The following is a 15,210-nucleotide window of genomic DNA, read 5'->3' on the forward strand; positions in this document are numbered from 1 at the left end:
TGAACCCTTTCGAAATGTTCAAGTGTGTGTGTGTGTGTGGGAGTGTGACAAATTTTTTTTTTCTACTAATAACCTCAAATGACCGAAAAAAAAACGTTCTGTCCTGTTAATTATATTTTGTCTCACTGTTTGAACATATGAATATTTCTTTTTTCCCATGGATCAAAAACATATTCATATATTTTCAGATACATTCAACAAATGGTAATCATTCTGATCACAAATACACATTTGTTATTCTGTTCTGTTTGTTTTTTTCATAATTTCATCTTATCAAAACATTGATCATCATTATTGCACTGTTTTTTTTCGTTTCGTTTCGTTTCGTTTCTCCTCTTCAGATACAATCGATTCGTCATATCAAATCAATCAATCAATCAATCATCAATTTTTTTTTGCATAAAAATATGTCATCAATCATCATCATTGTTAATAATGATAAATTATCAACAAACTATCAGGTTTGGTCATTATTATCATCATCATCATCGTTAATATATCGATTATTTCATGTGACAATCTCATTATTATTGATATTGCCTGTCAATCATCATCATGTCTATTCTTGGTAAGTTCTCTTTTTTTTTTTTTCTATCTCAAAAAAAAACTTTATCATCATTTGAATAATTGTCGTCATTAATAAAAAAAATTAATAATCATCATTAATCAATTTGATTCGATTTGATTTGATTCGATTCAATTGGAAAGATACAAAAAAAAAATGTTCCGGATACAAATCACAAACAAACAGTACAATTTTTTGGACTTTAAAGAAAAAGTGGATTTTAAACAAAAAAAAAATTCGGTCATTGTACTGTTTATTATGAAAAGGACAGATTGATCAATTTGATTGTTTTTATTTTTTTTTTTTTTTTTTTGGGTTTCTCTTACACACAACAGGTCATTGGGCAATATGTTACGTACAAGTAGCCAGGCAACATTATCTAGTTTTGAAACCGTTTGGATTGGTGCACAAAAAGGTTTAGATGAATGTTCGAAACAATTTATGTATGAACGATGGCCATGTCCAGAATCGATACTATCGGAAGTTTATCAAAATCATCTACCAAGTATGTTGTTGTTTCTGGTTCGATTTTTTTTTCATTTGAATTTTTTATTCAAATTTTTTTTCTGGATAAAGTAAATCGAGAAGTAGCATTTGTACAGGCAATTATAAGTGCCGGTATTGTACATACGGTTACAAGAAATTGTAGTGCCGGTTCATTGGATAATTGTAAATGTACACGATCATCAATATTGAATGGCAATGATGATGAACAATCAATGCGTAATGATTTCCGTTGGGGTGGTTGTAGTGATAATGTTGAACTTGGTTATCGTGTTGCTGTTGCCCATCTGGATGATCGTGAAACTGGACAAGATTTAAAGGCTAAAATTCGTCTACATAATCATCGTGTTGGTCGAATTGTAAGTAATTTGTTTTCGAAAAAAAATCATTTTTTTTTTTTATTTTTTTGTTTGTAAAATCAGTCAGTAAAAGAAACAATGATACGAAAATGTAAATGTCATGGTGTAAGTGGATCATGTTCAATGCAAACCTGTTGGATGAAAGTGAATGAATTTCGTGAAATTGGTAATTACCTTAAGAAAGCTTATCGAAAAGCGGTAAAAATTGAAAATAATTCACCATGGGAACAGAATAATCAACCAGAAGTGCCCACATGGAAATTAATGTATCTACATGATTCACCGGATTATTGTAAAGCGGATATGAATTCAACATTCGGTTCATATACCGGTACATTAGGTCGTCATTGTTCAATGCGCAAAGATGATGATGTTACCGGTGAAGAAAGAAAAAGTTGTCGCCGTCTTTGTAAACAATGTGGTTATCGTGTACGACGTGAACGCCGTATAATAACAACCACCTGTAATTGTCGTTTTGAATTCTGTTGCCAGGTACATTGTCAACAATGTCAACGTGAAGAATTTACCTATGTTTGTGCACCATCATTATTACCATCATCATCATCATCATCATCATCAATCAACAACAACAACGACGACGACGGCAACATCTGTATAGTGGACAACCACCCACACAGTCGGCGTTGTCTGTAAATGAATTTTATAAACGAAAAAACAAATTTTATGGCTTAATTACACACCTGTTTTGAATGTTTTTTTTTCACACACACACATTGTGTTTGTGTATTTTTTCTGTTAGAATTAAACGAGAGTAGTGTTACTCTCTTATTTATTTGAAATTCAATTTAAGGAATCACTACTAACCAACTTTCTTTGGGAATATCTTTTAACTGAGATGATTCCTATTTTCAATGGTCTAGTCAAATTGTCTACGTTGTTCTTAGGTCCTTAGTGTTTGTGTTAAGACGACTATAGTCTGGGTTTGTCACAACAAAAAAGAGTCGTCGTCGTTGAACATAAGTCCAGTGCATTATTATGGAATATTGGGATACGTATACGTAGGAGGGTTTATTGTTTATTTCAAGTCAATGAACCCATTTGGTTTATTCAACAGAGACGGTCCAAGCTACAAGAACAAAAACAGCAATAACAACAACAAAAAAAATATATTTGGATATATGGGCCATTTGGGGGTGTGTGTTTGGATTCTAGAGAGAGAGAGAGTGGAAAAGAGAATCAACCAATCAACCTAAAGAACAAATAAAAACAGAAAAAAAATTGTTTCTTTCATACTGGATCATCAACAACATCAATGATGATTGTTATGGAATTGGGTAGAAAAAAAAATTCCATTTTTTTTCCCTGCCCTAGAATCATAATCATTGCCATTGGGCATCATCATTCGCCTATATAGATTATGAATGTTTAAATCAATGAAAAAAAAATGAATAGATGGATAAGGAGGGGTTTCCAGTTCATTTATAGAATTCTAGAATAATAATAATAATAACCAGAATCTTGAAATTCGAAACATTTTCTTCACATTTGATTCTTGTCGAATGTTTTTATGGACGAACAAAATATAGGACTATGACGCATGTGTGTAAAAAACATTATTTTCAGAGCCTGCATTTTTTTTTGTTGTTGATGGTAGTAGTGGTTGGTGGTGGTGATGGTGGTGGTAGTAGCTCGAGTCACAGTCTGTTCGATTTTTTTTCATCTCTGGTTACATAAAACGGAATAATAATTTTTTTTATTATATTTGATGATTCAATTCGTCATCTGAAAATAATTCTTGAAGAATTTTTTTTTCCGTTTTATTTTCAAAAATTCTTTCAAGAGATTATTTCAATGATGATGATTCAATGATTATCAAATCTAAGCTCTATTGTTTGTTGTTTATTCAATTAATAATTTTGAATGTCTCAAAATAATAATAAACAACAATTGGATTCTACAGAATTTGATGATACTACTAGTCCTAAAAGTGTTGGTGATGATGATGGTGATGGTAATGATCCAAATCCTGCTTGTATTTCAGTGACACAAAAATCATCAAGAATTATTTATAGTACAAGTGGTAAAAGTCGATCTGAAGAAGATAATCAAACAAAATCTTTGTCATCATCAAAAATGATGACGGCTACAACTAATTTAACAATGAAAAATGATATTAATAGTAAATCGGATGACCAATTATCATCATCCGGATCTTCGTCATCATCATCATCATCATCATCATCGGCAATAATAGCTGATATTTGTAGTACCTCATCATCATCACCATCAACATCATCCGGTTGTTTATTGGTTGAGAATTGTACAATCGAAACAAATGGTAGCAGTGGTGGTGGTGAAAATATTAGTTATCATGATTGTCAATCACCAACAACAATGATGATGAACCATCATAATCATAATAATAATAATAATAATTGTCAAAGAACGATGAATACGATTGAATTCAATAACAATAATAATAATAATGGTAAAACAAAGAATTCAAATGAATGGATCAAATTAAATGTTGGTGGTACTTATTTTCAAACGACACGTACCACACTATGTAGTGATCGTAATTCGTTCTTTTATCGTCTTTGTCAACAAGATGATAATAAGAATAGTTTAGCATCGGAAAAGGTTTAATTGATTGAATCAAGTTTTAATGCATTCAAAAATTTATCAAACTTTTTTTCCCATTAATTTTAGGATGAAAATGGAGCCTATTTAATTGATCGTGATCCATCATATTTTGCACCAATATTGAATTTTCTACGTCATGGTAAACTTATACTAAATAAAGATCTGAATGAAGAAGGTGTACTTGAAGAAGCCGAATTCTATAATATAACATCATTGATAAAATTATTACAACAACGTCATCTAGATCGTACAATGAATCATAATCCTAGTCCAGATTCATCAAAAAATCAAAATGTTTATCGTCTATTACATTGTCGTGAAAGTGAATTATCATTGGCTATATCAACACTATCGGATGGTTGGAAATTTGAACAATTATTACCAAATTTTCCGAATTGGACCACCGACTATTTTGTTGTCGTATCACGTGAATATCCAATCAAAAGATAGATCAGATTACATCAAACACTAATCATTATCATCATCATCAATCGAATCAATTTTTCGTTAAATTGATATCTGGTCAAATTCAATTCTTTTCTTCTTCTTCTTCTTGGTGGAAATGTTTTTTTTTTTTGGCTTCCATTTCCTATACATCTACCTTTCTACCTATTTATGATTATTATTACATAATGATTATATTCTTGCACTATATATTCTCAACAGTGCAAGATTGATTTGATATTATAGAATTTAAAATTTCAAGATTTTTTCTCTTTTTTTGATAATTAGCACTCTTTTTTTTCACCAAAGGATTATTACACTTTATACAACCATTACCACCACCAACATCACACCACCCTCTATGTCATTAATATAGACATTTTACCTGCCTAAATCAAAAACATCATCATCTTGATCACAACAACTGCCATCATCATCATCATCATCATTTGCAATTTATTCAATTGAATTATATATTCATCATCACCATAATACCACAAACATTATACAACACAAAAAAAATAATGAACGGTGATTTGGCCGGGTGGGTGTGTGTATGTCTTGATCGAATTGATCTGTATTTATTATTATTACCATTTGAGTATATATATATAATGCTATTATTAATGTTGATATTGTTTGAACAATGATGGTGTGAGAAAATAATTGTTATGATGATGATGGTGGGAAACAGCACCTCGCAATCATTATTGTTATGATGAATTTTTTTTTTTTTTTTTGAAAAATTTTTCTTGTTGAATTGAATAATAATAATAAACAAACAATAAAATAAAATAAAATTCTTCATCATTTTATTTGTTTGGCTTAAGACGCCATAGACCATCATTAAGAAAATGTACATTTTCAATGGCAACACCACGATTAATTTTGGCACTGTGTGTGTGTGTATGAGTGAAAACAAATGAAATAAAAATTTCAATGAAATCAAATCAAATCAAATGTTTATGATCATCATCATCATCAACAGAGTAATACTTACATATCATCGACGGACATTTTCAATTTACCAACAGCTAATGCATGTTGTTTACGTTCAGCCATAACAGTAACAATTGTTTCAGCTGGCAATCCATCAGTCATAATGGCACCTTTTGATGTTAATCCTGGACACATAATATTTGCACCAGATAAAACGAATGTAATGGCACCTTCATCCACTTGCATCAATGGACATATGAATGGATCTAGATTGGTAATGAACATGTTATGTAGAGAGATTAGAATCATTGAATGAAAAAAAAAAATAAATGGCCAATCTCGAAAAACTTACATTTATGTATTAATCGAAGTGTCGGATAATAACAATCATCACGTTGCCGAAAGAATAGATAATCACCAACAGAATTGACAATTACTTCGATATGATCTTGGCTGGAAAAAAAAATTCCATGAAACAAAAAAACATGACAATATGATAATTTACCATTTAACTATACGTAGATTTTCTTTTTTCGGTATTATTTCATCAATATAATTCTCTAGATATGGAAATTGTTCGACCAATCGATTTTTAATACCTTTTTGTACGCTTGATTTAAGCTGTGTGACACCCGATACATTTGTATCTTCGAATCTATGTGTTTTTTGAAGGAAAAATAGAATCAAATAAATTAACAAGAACTTGACAAGAATATTGCATACTTTTTGAACATGATTTGCTGATTGTTTTGTTTCTGAAATTAAAATGAAAATGAAAAAAAAATAAATTTTAATACACTGATGATGTCGATGTATGAATAATCAAGCCACATGTCAGAATATGGAGAATAGTTTCCGACACACATGCAAACAATGTTTATGGAAATTTTTTTTGTAATTTAAATTTTGAAAAAATGATGATTTTTTCGACATTCGAATCTTTTGTTTTTTTTTCTATGGAAAAGTTTATCACCATTGTTTTCAATTCATTGATAACCAAGATATTGAAATTTATTTGATCATGGCCTCCAATATATATATGGACATCGGATTTCAACATTCAATAATTTATTAGATGTGAAAATATTTTGTTTTCCATTAATTCGACTATATAGTTTTGATGACGTCATTCGTTTGTATATTTTGATTTTGAAACTAATATATGTCATTGCCATAAACAGCAAAAACATTTGGATCTAACCATATGGATCGTCATTTCGACATGGATTCCAAAATGATGGCCAATGATGTTGATGGTATTGGTACATCGAATTCTTCGAATGTGAATCGTAGTAAAAGTAATTGGACCTGTCCTAATGATCGTGAACTTATGTTACGTGCCAAGTAAGTTGAGTTGATGATGATGATTCAAATCATTCTTGAATAAATGTTTTTACTTAAAATTTGCTCATATAGATTGGAAACTGGATGGTCATGTAAAACGAAACAATTTCAAACATTGCATTCACCGAATCGAAATGATAAAATTACAGAACAGGAAAGAAAGACCATTATAGATGTAATAAGTCGTGCACAACAATCGGATGAAATTGAAAAGAAACGAATTAGTAAAATGATTGAAAGATTGAAAAATATGAAACGAAATGCACGTGGTGATGGCCATTACACCTGTATATTATGTAACGAATCATTTGGATTTTTCAATCATAATGCCCATGAATGTCATGGATGTTCAAAGGTAAGAATAGAATTTTAATAACAATATAATCAAATGTTATTATTATTATTGAACATTATCATTTACAGCTTGTATGTAATAAATGTGGTGTCGATACAATTAATCATCGGAATGAAACAATTTGGTTTTGTAAAATATGTTCAGAAATGACAGAGGTAATTGATTAGATCACATATATATAATTATCGTATCTAATTCTAAAAATTCTAATTGATAGATATTGAAAAAATCTGGTTCATCATATCACGAGGTAAAACAACAACTTGAATCCGAACATATTGGAATGTAGTAGATAAACAAGAATGGAAACCAAAACGCACATTAACCAAAACAGAAATATTCAGAATTATTTTTTTGGCTATCCAAATATCAAAATGTAGCATTCGAATTTATTTTTTGTTTTTGTTTTAAGAAAAAAAAATGATAATTCTTTTATTTTTCCAAATTTTAATTCTATTCTTAACAGACAAATAAAAAAAAATCTCAACACACCGTGATGATTTTGTTATTGTCTGAAACTTTTTTTTTTGATAATAATTAGCTAAACACAATCAATAGCACAAAGCCAGTGAACAATTCTTTTGTTTTTTATCATTCTATACAGTAGAATATGGTTTACCATCCGGTGCAGCCAAACGTTCACGTTCTTCTTTAGTGAGGCCAGGTGTTTTCTCAAAATGTGGATAAATGGATGGATTTTCCAGTGTGCATACCCAATCAGGAAATGTTAATGTAAAATCTTCATTGCTCATGTCACGTACCGGAATCATCACTTCGAATTTTTTACGCTAAATAGAAAAAGAAAAAAAAATTTAGAAATAAGAAATGAATTTCTATAGCTTATATTCAATTATTACCAATTTTTCAGCTTCGGCAATTTTTGCATTAGCAATTGGTACATAAGCATCACATGTACGTTTATATTCCGATTCTTGTTGTTCAATTTCTCCGGCTACCGTATCTTTTGGATAAGGAATTTTCAATGATTTATATGCTTGTTCAAGCTTTTGTACCATATCTTTATTCGCTAAACGTGCTTTGTATTCATTGAAATTAATTTCCGGTGGATTTTCTGGATAGGCCAATGCTCTAAAATATCAAAATGAATCCGATTCATTAACAAACATAAAACCCAAAAGAAACATTCATCTTACCTAACCAAATAGGCATCGGAACGAGCTTTGAATGCATTGAAATTTTTCATTTCATTTTTCGGTACAACCGAAGCAAATTTGGCCCAATCAATTGATGATTTAGTGATTCGTTTGGCAGCCATCGTGATTGTTTCGTTATGTTTTAGTTTTTTCACAAATCAAACTACAAGTCACACATCGACAAAAACAATTTGTTGTTATGATGTGAACTTGATATCAGGCCGTATGGATGTCATTGAGGACTTGAATTTCTTGGAAATTTTTTTCACTCGTCGTAAAACATTTTTTTGCGGAATTTTTTTTCCACAAAAAATTGATGCTGCCATCTAACGTTGATGCTCCTGATTCGTTGATGCCCATGTGTTTGTGATTTTCAATATATTGAATTTTGGATTTGAAAGTTCAAAAAAAAAAAAAAAACGAAAACAATGTCAATACAATCATCAACATTGAAAATAAATCATGCGTGTGAAAGTGGTAAAAAATTTGCCGAATTATTCTATGAACAATTGGATAAGAATCGTCATTTAATCGGTCAACTATATCATGATACAGCAACATTAATATGGAATGGTAATCATATTGTTGGCAAAACAAATATTGTACAATTCTATATGAATCTACCGGCTATTGATACAAATCTACATGCTATCGATTCACAACCAGTATCACAGATCATATCAAAAGATCATACCAGTATATTGGTCACCTGTAATGGACGTATGGCCATTAATCGTAAACAACAACATTTTAATGAATCATTTATGTTGATTGCCGAGAATAATGTATGGAAAATTGTAACGGATACATTTCGAAATTATTGATTCACATCAAATCAATCAAATCAAATCAAATCATTTGTATAATATATACGCATACATGAATTTATTAATATATATTCATCATTAATCATCAAAATGATAATCTAAAAATAACGAAAAATTGAAATTTGACAATTTCATCAAATAAATAAATATCAGTCATTTGAATTAATAAATATATAATTGGACCATTTTCTTTTCTTTTTTTTTGTTTGTTTGTTTGCTTACATAAATTGAGATCTTTCATTGAGCTATAATAAATTGTTTGTTATCTTCTTTGGTTAAAATGGCCAACAAATAAGGAACAAACAACGGAAATATTAATGGCATGTCTTCATTTCAATTTCCATTGAATTCAAATGCATTAATGGATGGTGTAAAACCTAATTTAGATTGGGCTATATTACGACGTCGTTTCATTATTTGCCAATAAATATCTTTTATATTACTTTTGACTAGTCCTTGTTGTACATAACGTAAATAACAGAATAAATCACAGACAGTAGTAATTCGATTACGACATAATTGTGATATAAAATACCATTGATTATGGCCATTATTTGTTGTTGTTTTTGTTGTTGTTGGTGTATTGACATTTGAATCGATTCTCATACGATATCGACATATACGAGGCACTTCTAATAGTGCACATTTCTTTGGAAATGGTAATTTTTGATCATTACAATTAGCAACAGCAGCAGCAGTAGTGGCAGCATTGGTGGCACCAATCATTTCCACTGTCAATGTATTTGATTCAATCGAACGAAGAACCAATGATGTAAGATTTTTATTTTTAAAATTAAATACCGGATAAATTTCTTCATCATAGATACGTTTCATAAAATTCGAACATATTGGTTCAAGTGTAGGACATTTACGCCATTCTTGAAATTCTTCATATAAAACTGGATCAATTTCAGTAATACCATCATCAATTTGATCATCAAAATCATTTTCATCATCAATGGCTGGTAATTTGTTAGCCATCATCATTATTTGTTCTGTGGATTTTGAATTACTTGTCAATTCATAATTACTTGGTGATTTCATAGGCATAGAACGTTTTTGTTTTGGTGATTTTGAATTGTTATCACTGTTGTTGTTGTTCGATTTTTGATTTTGTCTATGATGATGACTACCTGATGATGGTAAAGTCGATGCCATCATTGTTGATGATGATGATGATGATGATGAATTCGAACAATTGAGCTGTGGATGAAGATGTGCATTCGGTTTCGATGGTGTCGATGTTATTACCAATAATTTTAATGCCTGAACTTCGGCTGTAAGCATATCAATTTTTAGATTTGCTTCATGTAATTCTTTTTCAGCACGATCTCTTAGAACATTGGCTGAATAGACCATTTTATTCGCTTCTTCAAACAATGATGCGGTCAGATCTTCTAATTCACTATCAACCTGTATTCGTATTTGATACATTTTATCGATAATTTCATTCTTCAATCGAAGTTCTTCTTTTAACCGTTGACATTCATTAGATAAAAATAATTGTTCCGATTGTTTTAATCGATAATTATTACCAACCACATCACCATTGTTAATGTTTGATTGTTTTTGTAAACTATTTCGACCTATTGATAATGATAATCCAGTTTCTTTTTCCAAACATTCGAATTTTATGGCCATTCGTTGTTTTGTTTGTGCAATTAATTCTTCATAATCGGAATTTATCTGATCATCCGGTGGCGGTTGTTGTTGTTGTTGTGGTGGTGGTTGTGGTGGATTTATCGGTGTATTTATCGGTGATGAATATATCGATGAAGATGATGATGATTCGTTCGATTTATTATGTTTATTATGAGCATCATTATCATTATTATTATTATGACTATTATCACTATTATGATTATTATTATTCATCATTTCGAACAATCAATTTTCTGTCCATCGAATACCAACCATCACGCATTTGATTATCAAATCAAATTAAATAATAATAAAATAGGATTAAAGCTATAAGAATCAAACAAACAAAAAAAATTTCTGTGGATAATAATAATCCACCAGGATAAAGATGATTTTATTACAATTAAATGAAAATTAATTAATAAATAAAATAATAATCCACGTACCAAAATGTTAAGAGTTCAACAACAAACACAAAAACACAATCGAATGATTTTTATTTTTGTTGTGTTGATTTGCCAAGAACTGCGCAAATCAAATCAAATCAAATAAAAAAAAAAAAAAAATAGCTGGGCATTTTAATAAGGTTAATATATTAGCAGTATACGTTTGAGGGGTGGATGAAGAGCAAAGGAAACACATAAATAAAATTTGATGATGATGGGCATCATTTTTTTTTCTCATCAATTTGTTCTAATCAAAAACACTAGATGGCGTAATAATAGTGCCGGTAGATTTTTTTTTGTTCTGTTTGTTTAGTTCCTAAATTCATAAAATCAATTTCAATATAAAAAAAAATAAAATTCCAATGTGACAATGTAATTAATAATTTAATTTTAAAATTTATGATTTTTAATTTTTTTTTTTTGCCACAACATATCGAAAGGGTTAATGATCGGGTCAAATTAGTGAAAAAAAAATAATAACCTTGATTGCAATTACAGAATCCTCGTATAACGACCACACACACATCATTCTCATTCTAGCCATCGTGAAAATTCAAAAAAAAAGAAAAAAAAAGTCGTTAACATTCGAAAAATCAAACAAAAAAAAAAAGAAAAGAAAAAATCACGCATGCGTAAATCAAAGTAGTAAGGGTAATTTTCTTATGCATTGGAAATTCGATTTTTGTTTCGTTTTGGTTTCATTTTTTTTTTTTTTTTTTTGTTGTTGTTGTTGTTCATGCATTTGAAACCTGTTGGTGGGTTTATTGGTCGAAATTTGATTGTGGTAAAGTTTTGATTTGCCTTTGACTGTTAATCATCGTTGTGGCAGTGGTGATGGTGGCAGTATTTTTTTTTTTTAAATGTCAGTTGAAAGTTTAATATATCGTGTATGTATGGTGTGTGTCTAACAACTAATAATAATCGTTTGTGTATTGTATTTAACATGCTTTTTGACTCCACCTACCAACATTTGACCGTTAAAAAAAATCGTTGTGTTTTTTTTTTCATTTTTCTCGAAATATTTCATATATTGATGATGATGATCATGTACATCGTCAACATTGATGAAATCTCATTTTTTTGACTAACCATCTACTGATTTTGTTTCTCTGTGTGTGTGTGTTGTGTTTGTCTAACGATTCAAAGAACAATTGAATTTGTATATTGTGTTCAACATTTTTTTTTACTTAAAAATTAATTTTTTTTCTTCTGTTTCCTTGTATGTTTCTGTTCATTTAATTATTTCATCATCGACAATCTCAAACATTAATTCTTGATTGATTCAGTTCATCTAATTTAGAAATCTTTTTCATTGATCAAATAATTTCGTCGTATTTTTTACTGGAAAAATGACTGATAAATTGGTGTCAAAAATCGATATACCGGATTTAATCATAAATCCACAGACGAAAAAACAATATCAAAAAGGCAAATTTCTTGGTCGGGTATGTTGTATTTTTATTATCAAAAAATGATTCGATTCAGTCGATTAAAGCCAATCTTTTTTTGTTGTTCATGGATTTAAATCATTGGCCTTTTTAATGTTATTGTCCACCTACACACACTATGGCGCCTTTTCTTGATTGGCATTATAGTTGTGTAGAAAATCTTCTGATTTATGTCATTAATCTGGATGTAATCTTTTCTTTTTTTGTTGTTGTTGTTTTTTGTCTTTCAACATAAAACAGGGTGGTTTTGCTAAATGCTATGAATTTACTGATTTATCAACGAAAAAAATGTATGCATGTAAGGTGATTTCAAAAACTCAATTGGTCAAAGATAAACACAAGACAAAGGTGAATAAACTCTTTTCTTTGTATATTGATTATTAAATCTGTTTATTATATTATTTGTTACTATTCTAATCTAATATTATAGATGAGTTTAGAGATATCCATACATCGTAGTGTTGACCATGAACATATTGTCAAATTTTATTCATTCTTTGAAGATGCCAATTTTGTTTACATTATATTGGAATTATGTGGTAAACGTTCATTGATGGAAATGCATAAACGACGTAAACGTGTTAGTGAAGCTGAATTACGTTATTATGTTCGTCAAATAACTTTGGCATGTGTTTATTTACATAATTCACGTATTGTACATCGTGATCTCAAACTTGGAAATCTATTCCTTAATGATGATATGCAAGTAAAATTAGGTGATTTTGGTTTGGCTACAAAATTAAATCAAGGTGAACAGAGAAAAACTTTATGTGGTACACCAAATTATATTGCACCAGAAATTTTATTGGAAACTGGACATGGATTTGAAGTGGATGTATGGTCATTAGGTTGTATTGTGTTCACATTGGCTGTCGGTAAACCGCCATTTGAAACAGAAGAATTGAAAAATACTTATCGAAAAATTAAAAAGAATGATTATACCATACCGAATGATGTGAATCCAGCATTGGCTACATTCATTCATAAAATGCTTCAAGCTGATCCTAGTAAACGTCCAACAATGCAACAAATTCTTAAGGATCCATATTTGATTGATAATTATATTCCATCTTGTTTACCAACATCATGTCTTAGTGTTGCACCACGTATCAATGAAAATCGTCTTTCAATTCTTGCTCACGGTGAAGGTTTTCGACGACCATTCTCCGAAATGGCTAATCAAGAAAAAGATGGACAAAGTGCCAAAGAAACTAATAATGGTCAAGCTAAGGCTGCCGCTAATAATCAATTGGCCGCTAACAAAGGAGTTAATGCTCTATTACAGCCATTGAATGAAAATGCACCATCGGATTATTATCTATCTGAATTACGTGAACAAGTGATTAAATTAATGAGCTCAAAACGTTTGCGTGTTAAACAATCATCAAACGACGATGAAGCTGAACATCCAGCATCAATGCCATGCTATTGGGTTAGTAAATGGGTCGATTATACCGATCGTTATGGTATTGGCTATCAATTATGCGATAACAGTATTGGTGTATTATTCAATGATTCGACTAAATTCATATTGATGCCTGACCAAACAAATTTCCATTACATTGACAAAGATGGTGTAGAAGAATATTATAAATACAATCCTGATTATGCACCCGATCATCTGGTTAAAAAGACAACATTGTTTCGTTATTTTCGTAATTATATGAATTCACATCTAATAAAAATGGGTGAAAAACAGAAACAACAATTGGGTGAAAAAGAGGAAATGGTACGAGTACCATATATTAACTCTTGGTTCCGTACAAATAGTGCCATAGTGTTTCATCTGACTAATGGTACTGTACAGGTAAGTTTTAAATCAAAAAAAAAATCTTAATCTTAATAACACCAAAATTAATTATCTAATTTCTAATCAAATTCTTTAGTTGAATTTTTTCAAAGATCATATCAAATTAATATTATGTCCACATATGGCTGCCGTTACTTTTGTAAATGAAACTGGAGATTTTCGAGCATATAAATTTTCATTACTCGAAGAACATGGTATTAATTCGGAACTTTTGACTCGTTTAAAATATGCCAAAGAAGTGTTGTCACATTTGCATAGAAAAATTATTGCAGACTGATCATCTTTCAAGTCATTCTGTTGTGTTGGCCTAACATTCTTTGTTTAAATTATAGTTATAATAATCACATTAATCTAATTCGATTCTCATAATAATTAATATTCAAATTCAAAATATTGAAAATCATTCTAAACTATCATATACACATACACACAACACACACAAGACCTATTCTTTTCTCAGATTTTTTTTCTTCTTCACACATGTAACCGATAAATATATTTCAATTTATTGATGTAAATAATATGATCACACACACACACATTCATAACCATTGAAGAATATTCGATGATTATACCATATATATGTGTGAGAGAGAGAGAGTGATGACCTATGAACACAAATATTTTTTTTTTCTTAAAAATAAAATTCAATAAAAATTTTATCTAATTTTAAACAAATTGAATTGAATTCAACGTAAAAAAAACCGATGAATTTAAACCACAGTGCTTTTCATTGTAAACAGATGGCAGCACTTTGAAATATCTGTAAT

The 15,210-nt window shown here is 29.8% G+C and overlaps 8 protein-coding genes across 8 annotated transcripts; 5 read left to right on the forward strand and 3 right to left on the reverse strand.

The window, feature by feature from the left end:
* Positions 1-151: 151 nt before the first annotated feature.
* LOC124496691 (protein Wnt-8a-like) lies at positions 152-2,228 on the forward strand. The gene is made up of 5 exons (XM_047060249.2): positions 152-204; positions 342-568; positions 901-1,070; positions 1,142-1,428; positions 1,492-2,228. Exons 1-5 carry the CDS (start codon positions 202-204, stop codon positions 2,080-2,082), a joined length of 1,278 nt encoding a protein of 425 aa, XP_046916205.2. The 5' UTR covers positions 152-201; the 3' UTR covers positions 2,083-2,228.
* A 478-nt stretch (positions 2,229-2,706) lies between these two features.
* On the forward strand, positions 2,707-4,532 carry LOC124496699 (BTB/POZ domain-containing protein inc). The gene is made up of 2 exons (XM_047060258.2): positions 2,707-4,029; positions 4,099-4,532. Exons 1-2 carry the CDS (start codon positions 3,310-3,312, stop codon positions 4,480-4,482), a joined length of 1,104 nt encoding a protein of 367 aa, XP_046916214.2. The 5' UTR covers positions 2,707-3,309; the 3' UTR covers positions 4,483-4,532.
* Positions 4,533-4,913: 381 nt separating this feature from the next.
* Positions 4,914-6,279, reverse strand: MCTS1 (malignant T-cell-amplified sequence 1 homolog). The gene is made up of 5 exons (XM_047060285.2): positions 6,139-6,279; positions 5,921-6,070; positions 5,768-5,868; positions 5,477-5,681; positions 4,914-5,370 (listed from the first exon to the last, which is right to left on the reverse strand). The coding sequence occupies exons 1-5, from the start codon at positions 6,147-6,149 to the stop codon at positions 5,289-5,291; spliced, it is 549 nt and encodes a 182-aa protein (XP_046916241.1). The 5' UTR covers positions 6,150-6,279; the 3' UTR covers positions 4,914-5,288.
* A 200-nt stretch (positions 6,280-6,479) lies between these two features.
* On the forward strand, positions 6,480-7,652 carry LOC124496723 (rab effector Noc2). Its single transcript, XM_047060283.2, has 4 exons — positions 6,480-6,759; positions 6,832-7,114; positions 7,183-7,269; positions 7,332-7,652. Exons 1-4 carry the CDS (start codon positions 6,620-6,622, stop codon positions 7,401-7,403), a joined length of 582 nt encoding a protein of 193 aa, XP_046916239.1. The 5' UTR covers positions 6,480-6,619; the 3' UTR covers positions 7,404-7,652.
* LOC124496726 (ATP synthase peripheral stalk subunit d, mitochondrial) lies at positions 7,503-8,513 on the reverse strand. Its single transcript, XM_047060287.2, has 3 exons — positions 8,269-8,513; positions 7,972-8,203; positions 7,503-7,902 (listed from the first exon to the last, which is right to left on the reverse strand). The coding sequence occupies exons 1-3, from the start codon at positions 8,388-8,390 to the stop codon at positions 7,711-7,713; spliced, it is 546 nt and encodes a 181-aa protein (XP_046916243.2). The 5' UTR covers positions 8,391-8,513; the 3' UTR covers positions 7,503-7,710.
* A 117-nt stretch (positions 8,514-8,630) lies between these two features.
* On the forward strand, positions 8,631-11,094 carry Nxt1 (NTF2-related export protein 1). Its single transcript, XM_075732610.1, has one exon. It carries the CDS (start codon positions 8,697-8,699, stop codon positions 9,090-9,092), a length of 396 nt encoding a protein of 131 aa, XP_075588725.1. The 5' UTR covers positions 8,631-8,696; the 3' UTR covers positions 9,093-11,094.
* On the reverse strand, positions 9,132-10,973 carry LOC124496679 (guanine nucleotide exchange factor for Rab-3A). The gene has a single exon (XM_047060235.2). The coding sequence runs from the start codon at positions 10,971-10,973 to the stop codon at positions 9,429-9,431; it is 1,545 nt and encodes a 514-aa protein (XP_046916191.2). The 3' UTR covers positions 9,132-9,428.
* Positions 11,095-12,182: 1,088 nt separating the features above from the next.
* polo (Serine/threonine-protein kinase polo) lies at positions 12,183-15,118 on the forward strand. The gene is made up of 5 exons (XM_047060214.2): positions 12,183-12,401; positions 12,469-12,627; positions 12,871-12,978; positions 13,061-14,437; positions 14,517-15,118. The coding sequence occupies exons 2-5, from the start codon at positions 12,532-12,534 to the stop codon at positions 14,715-14,717; spliced, it is 1,782 nt and encodes a 593-aa protein (XP_046916170.1). The 5' UTR covers positions 12,183-12,401; positions 12,469-12,531; the 3' UTR covers positions 14,718-15,118.
* Positions 15,119-15,210: the final 92 nt, after the last annotated feature.

This window comes from Dermatophagoides farinae, chromosome 7, assembly GCF_024713945.1.
Source record: "Dermatophagoides farinae isolate YC_2012a chromosome 7, ASM2471394v1, whole genome shotgun sequence".
In the NCBI taxonomy this organism is placed as follows: domain Eukaryota; kingdom Metazoa; phylum Arthropoda; class Arachnida; order Sarcoptiformes; family Pyroglyphidae; genus Dermatophagoides; species Dermatophagoides farinae.

Bases quoted from the DNA above. Each gene is read 5' to 3' on its own strand.
- LOC124496691 (XM_047060249.2), top strand. The intron at 1,071-1,141 runs GTATGTTGTTGT...TTCTGGATAAAG, and splicing joins TTATCAAAATCATCTACCAA to TAAATCGAGAAGTAGCATTT. The intron at 1,429-1,491 runs GTAAGTAATTTG...TTGTAAAATCAG, and splicing joins ATCATCGTGTTGGTCGAATT to TCAGTAAAAGAAACAATGAT.
- LOC124496699 (XM_047060258.2), top strand. From the start codon at position 3,310: ATGTCTCAAAATAATAATAAACAACAATTGGATTCTACAGAATTTGAT. The intron at 4,030-4,098 runs GTTTAATTGATT...CATTAATTTTAG, and splicing joins ATAGTTTAGCATCGGAAAAG to GATGAAAATGGAGCCTATTT.
- MCTS1 (XM_047060285.2), bottom strand. The intron at 5,869-5,920 runs GTAAATTATCAT...TTTTTTTTCCAG, and splicing joins AATCTACGTATAGTTAAATG to CCAAGATCATATCGAAGTAA. The intron at 5,682-5,767 runs GTAAGTTTTTCG...TTACCAATCTAG, and splicing joins ACTTCGATTAATACATAAAT to ATCCATTCATATGTCCATTG.
- LOC124496723 (XM_047060283.2), top strand. From the start codon at position 6,620: ATGGATCGTCATTTCGACATGGATTCCAAAATGATGGCCAATGATGTT. The intron at 6,760-6,831 runs GTAAGTTGAGTT...TTGCTCATATAG, and splicing joins GAACTTATGTTACGTGCCAA to ATTGGAAACTGGATGGTCAT. The intron at 7,270-7,331 runs GTAATTGATTAG...TCTAATTGATAG, and splicing joins TATGTTCAGAAATGACAGAG to ATATTGAAAAAATCTGGTTC.
- LOC124496726 (XM_047060287.2), bottom strand. From the start codon at position 8,390: ATGGCTGCCAAACGAATCACTAAATCATCAATTGATTGGGCCAAATTT. The intron at 8,204-8,268 runs GTAAGATGAATG...TTGATATTTTAG, and splicing joins TCCGATGCCTATTTGGTTAG to AGCATTGGCCTATCCAGAAA. The intron at 7,903-7,971 runs GTAATAATTGAA...TTTTCTATTTAG, and splicing joins TTGCCGAAGCTGAAAAATTG to CGTAAAAAATTCGAAGTGAT.
- Nxt1 (XM_075732610.1), top strand. From the start codon at position 8,697: ATGTCAATACAATCATCAACATTGAAAATAAATCATGCGTGTGAAAGT.
- LOC124496679 (XM_047060235.2), bottom strand. From the start codon at position 10,973: ATGATGAATAATAATAATCATAATAGTGATAATAGTCATAATAATAAT.
- polo (XM_047060214.2), top strand. From the start codon at position 12,532: ATGACTGATAAATTGGTGTCAAAAATCGATATACCGGATTTAATCATA. The intron at 12,628-12,870 runs GTATGTTGTATT...AACATAAAACAG, and splicing joins AAGGCAAATTTCTTGGTCGG to GGTGGTTTTGCTAAATGCTA. The intron at 14,438-14,516 runs GTAAGTTTTAAA...CAAATTCTTTAG, and splicing joins TGACTAATGGTACTGTACAG to TTGAATTTTTTCAAAGATCA.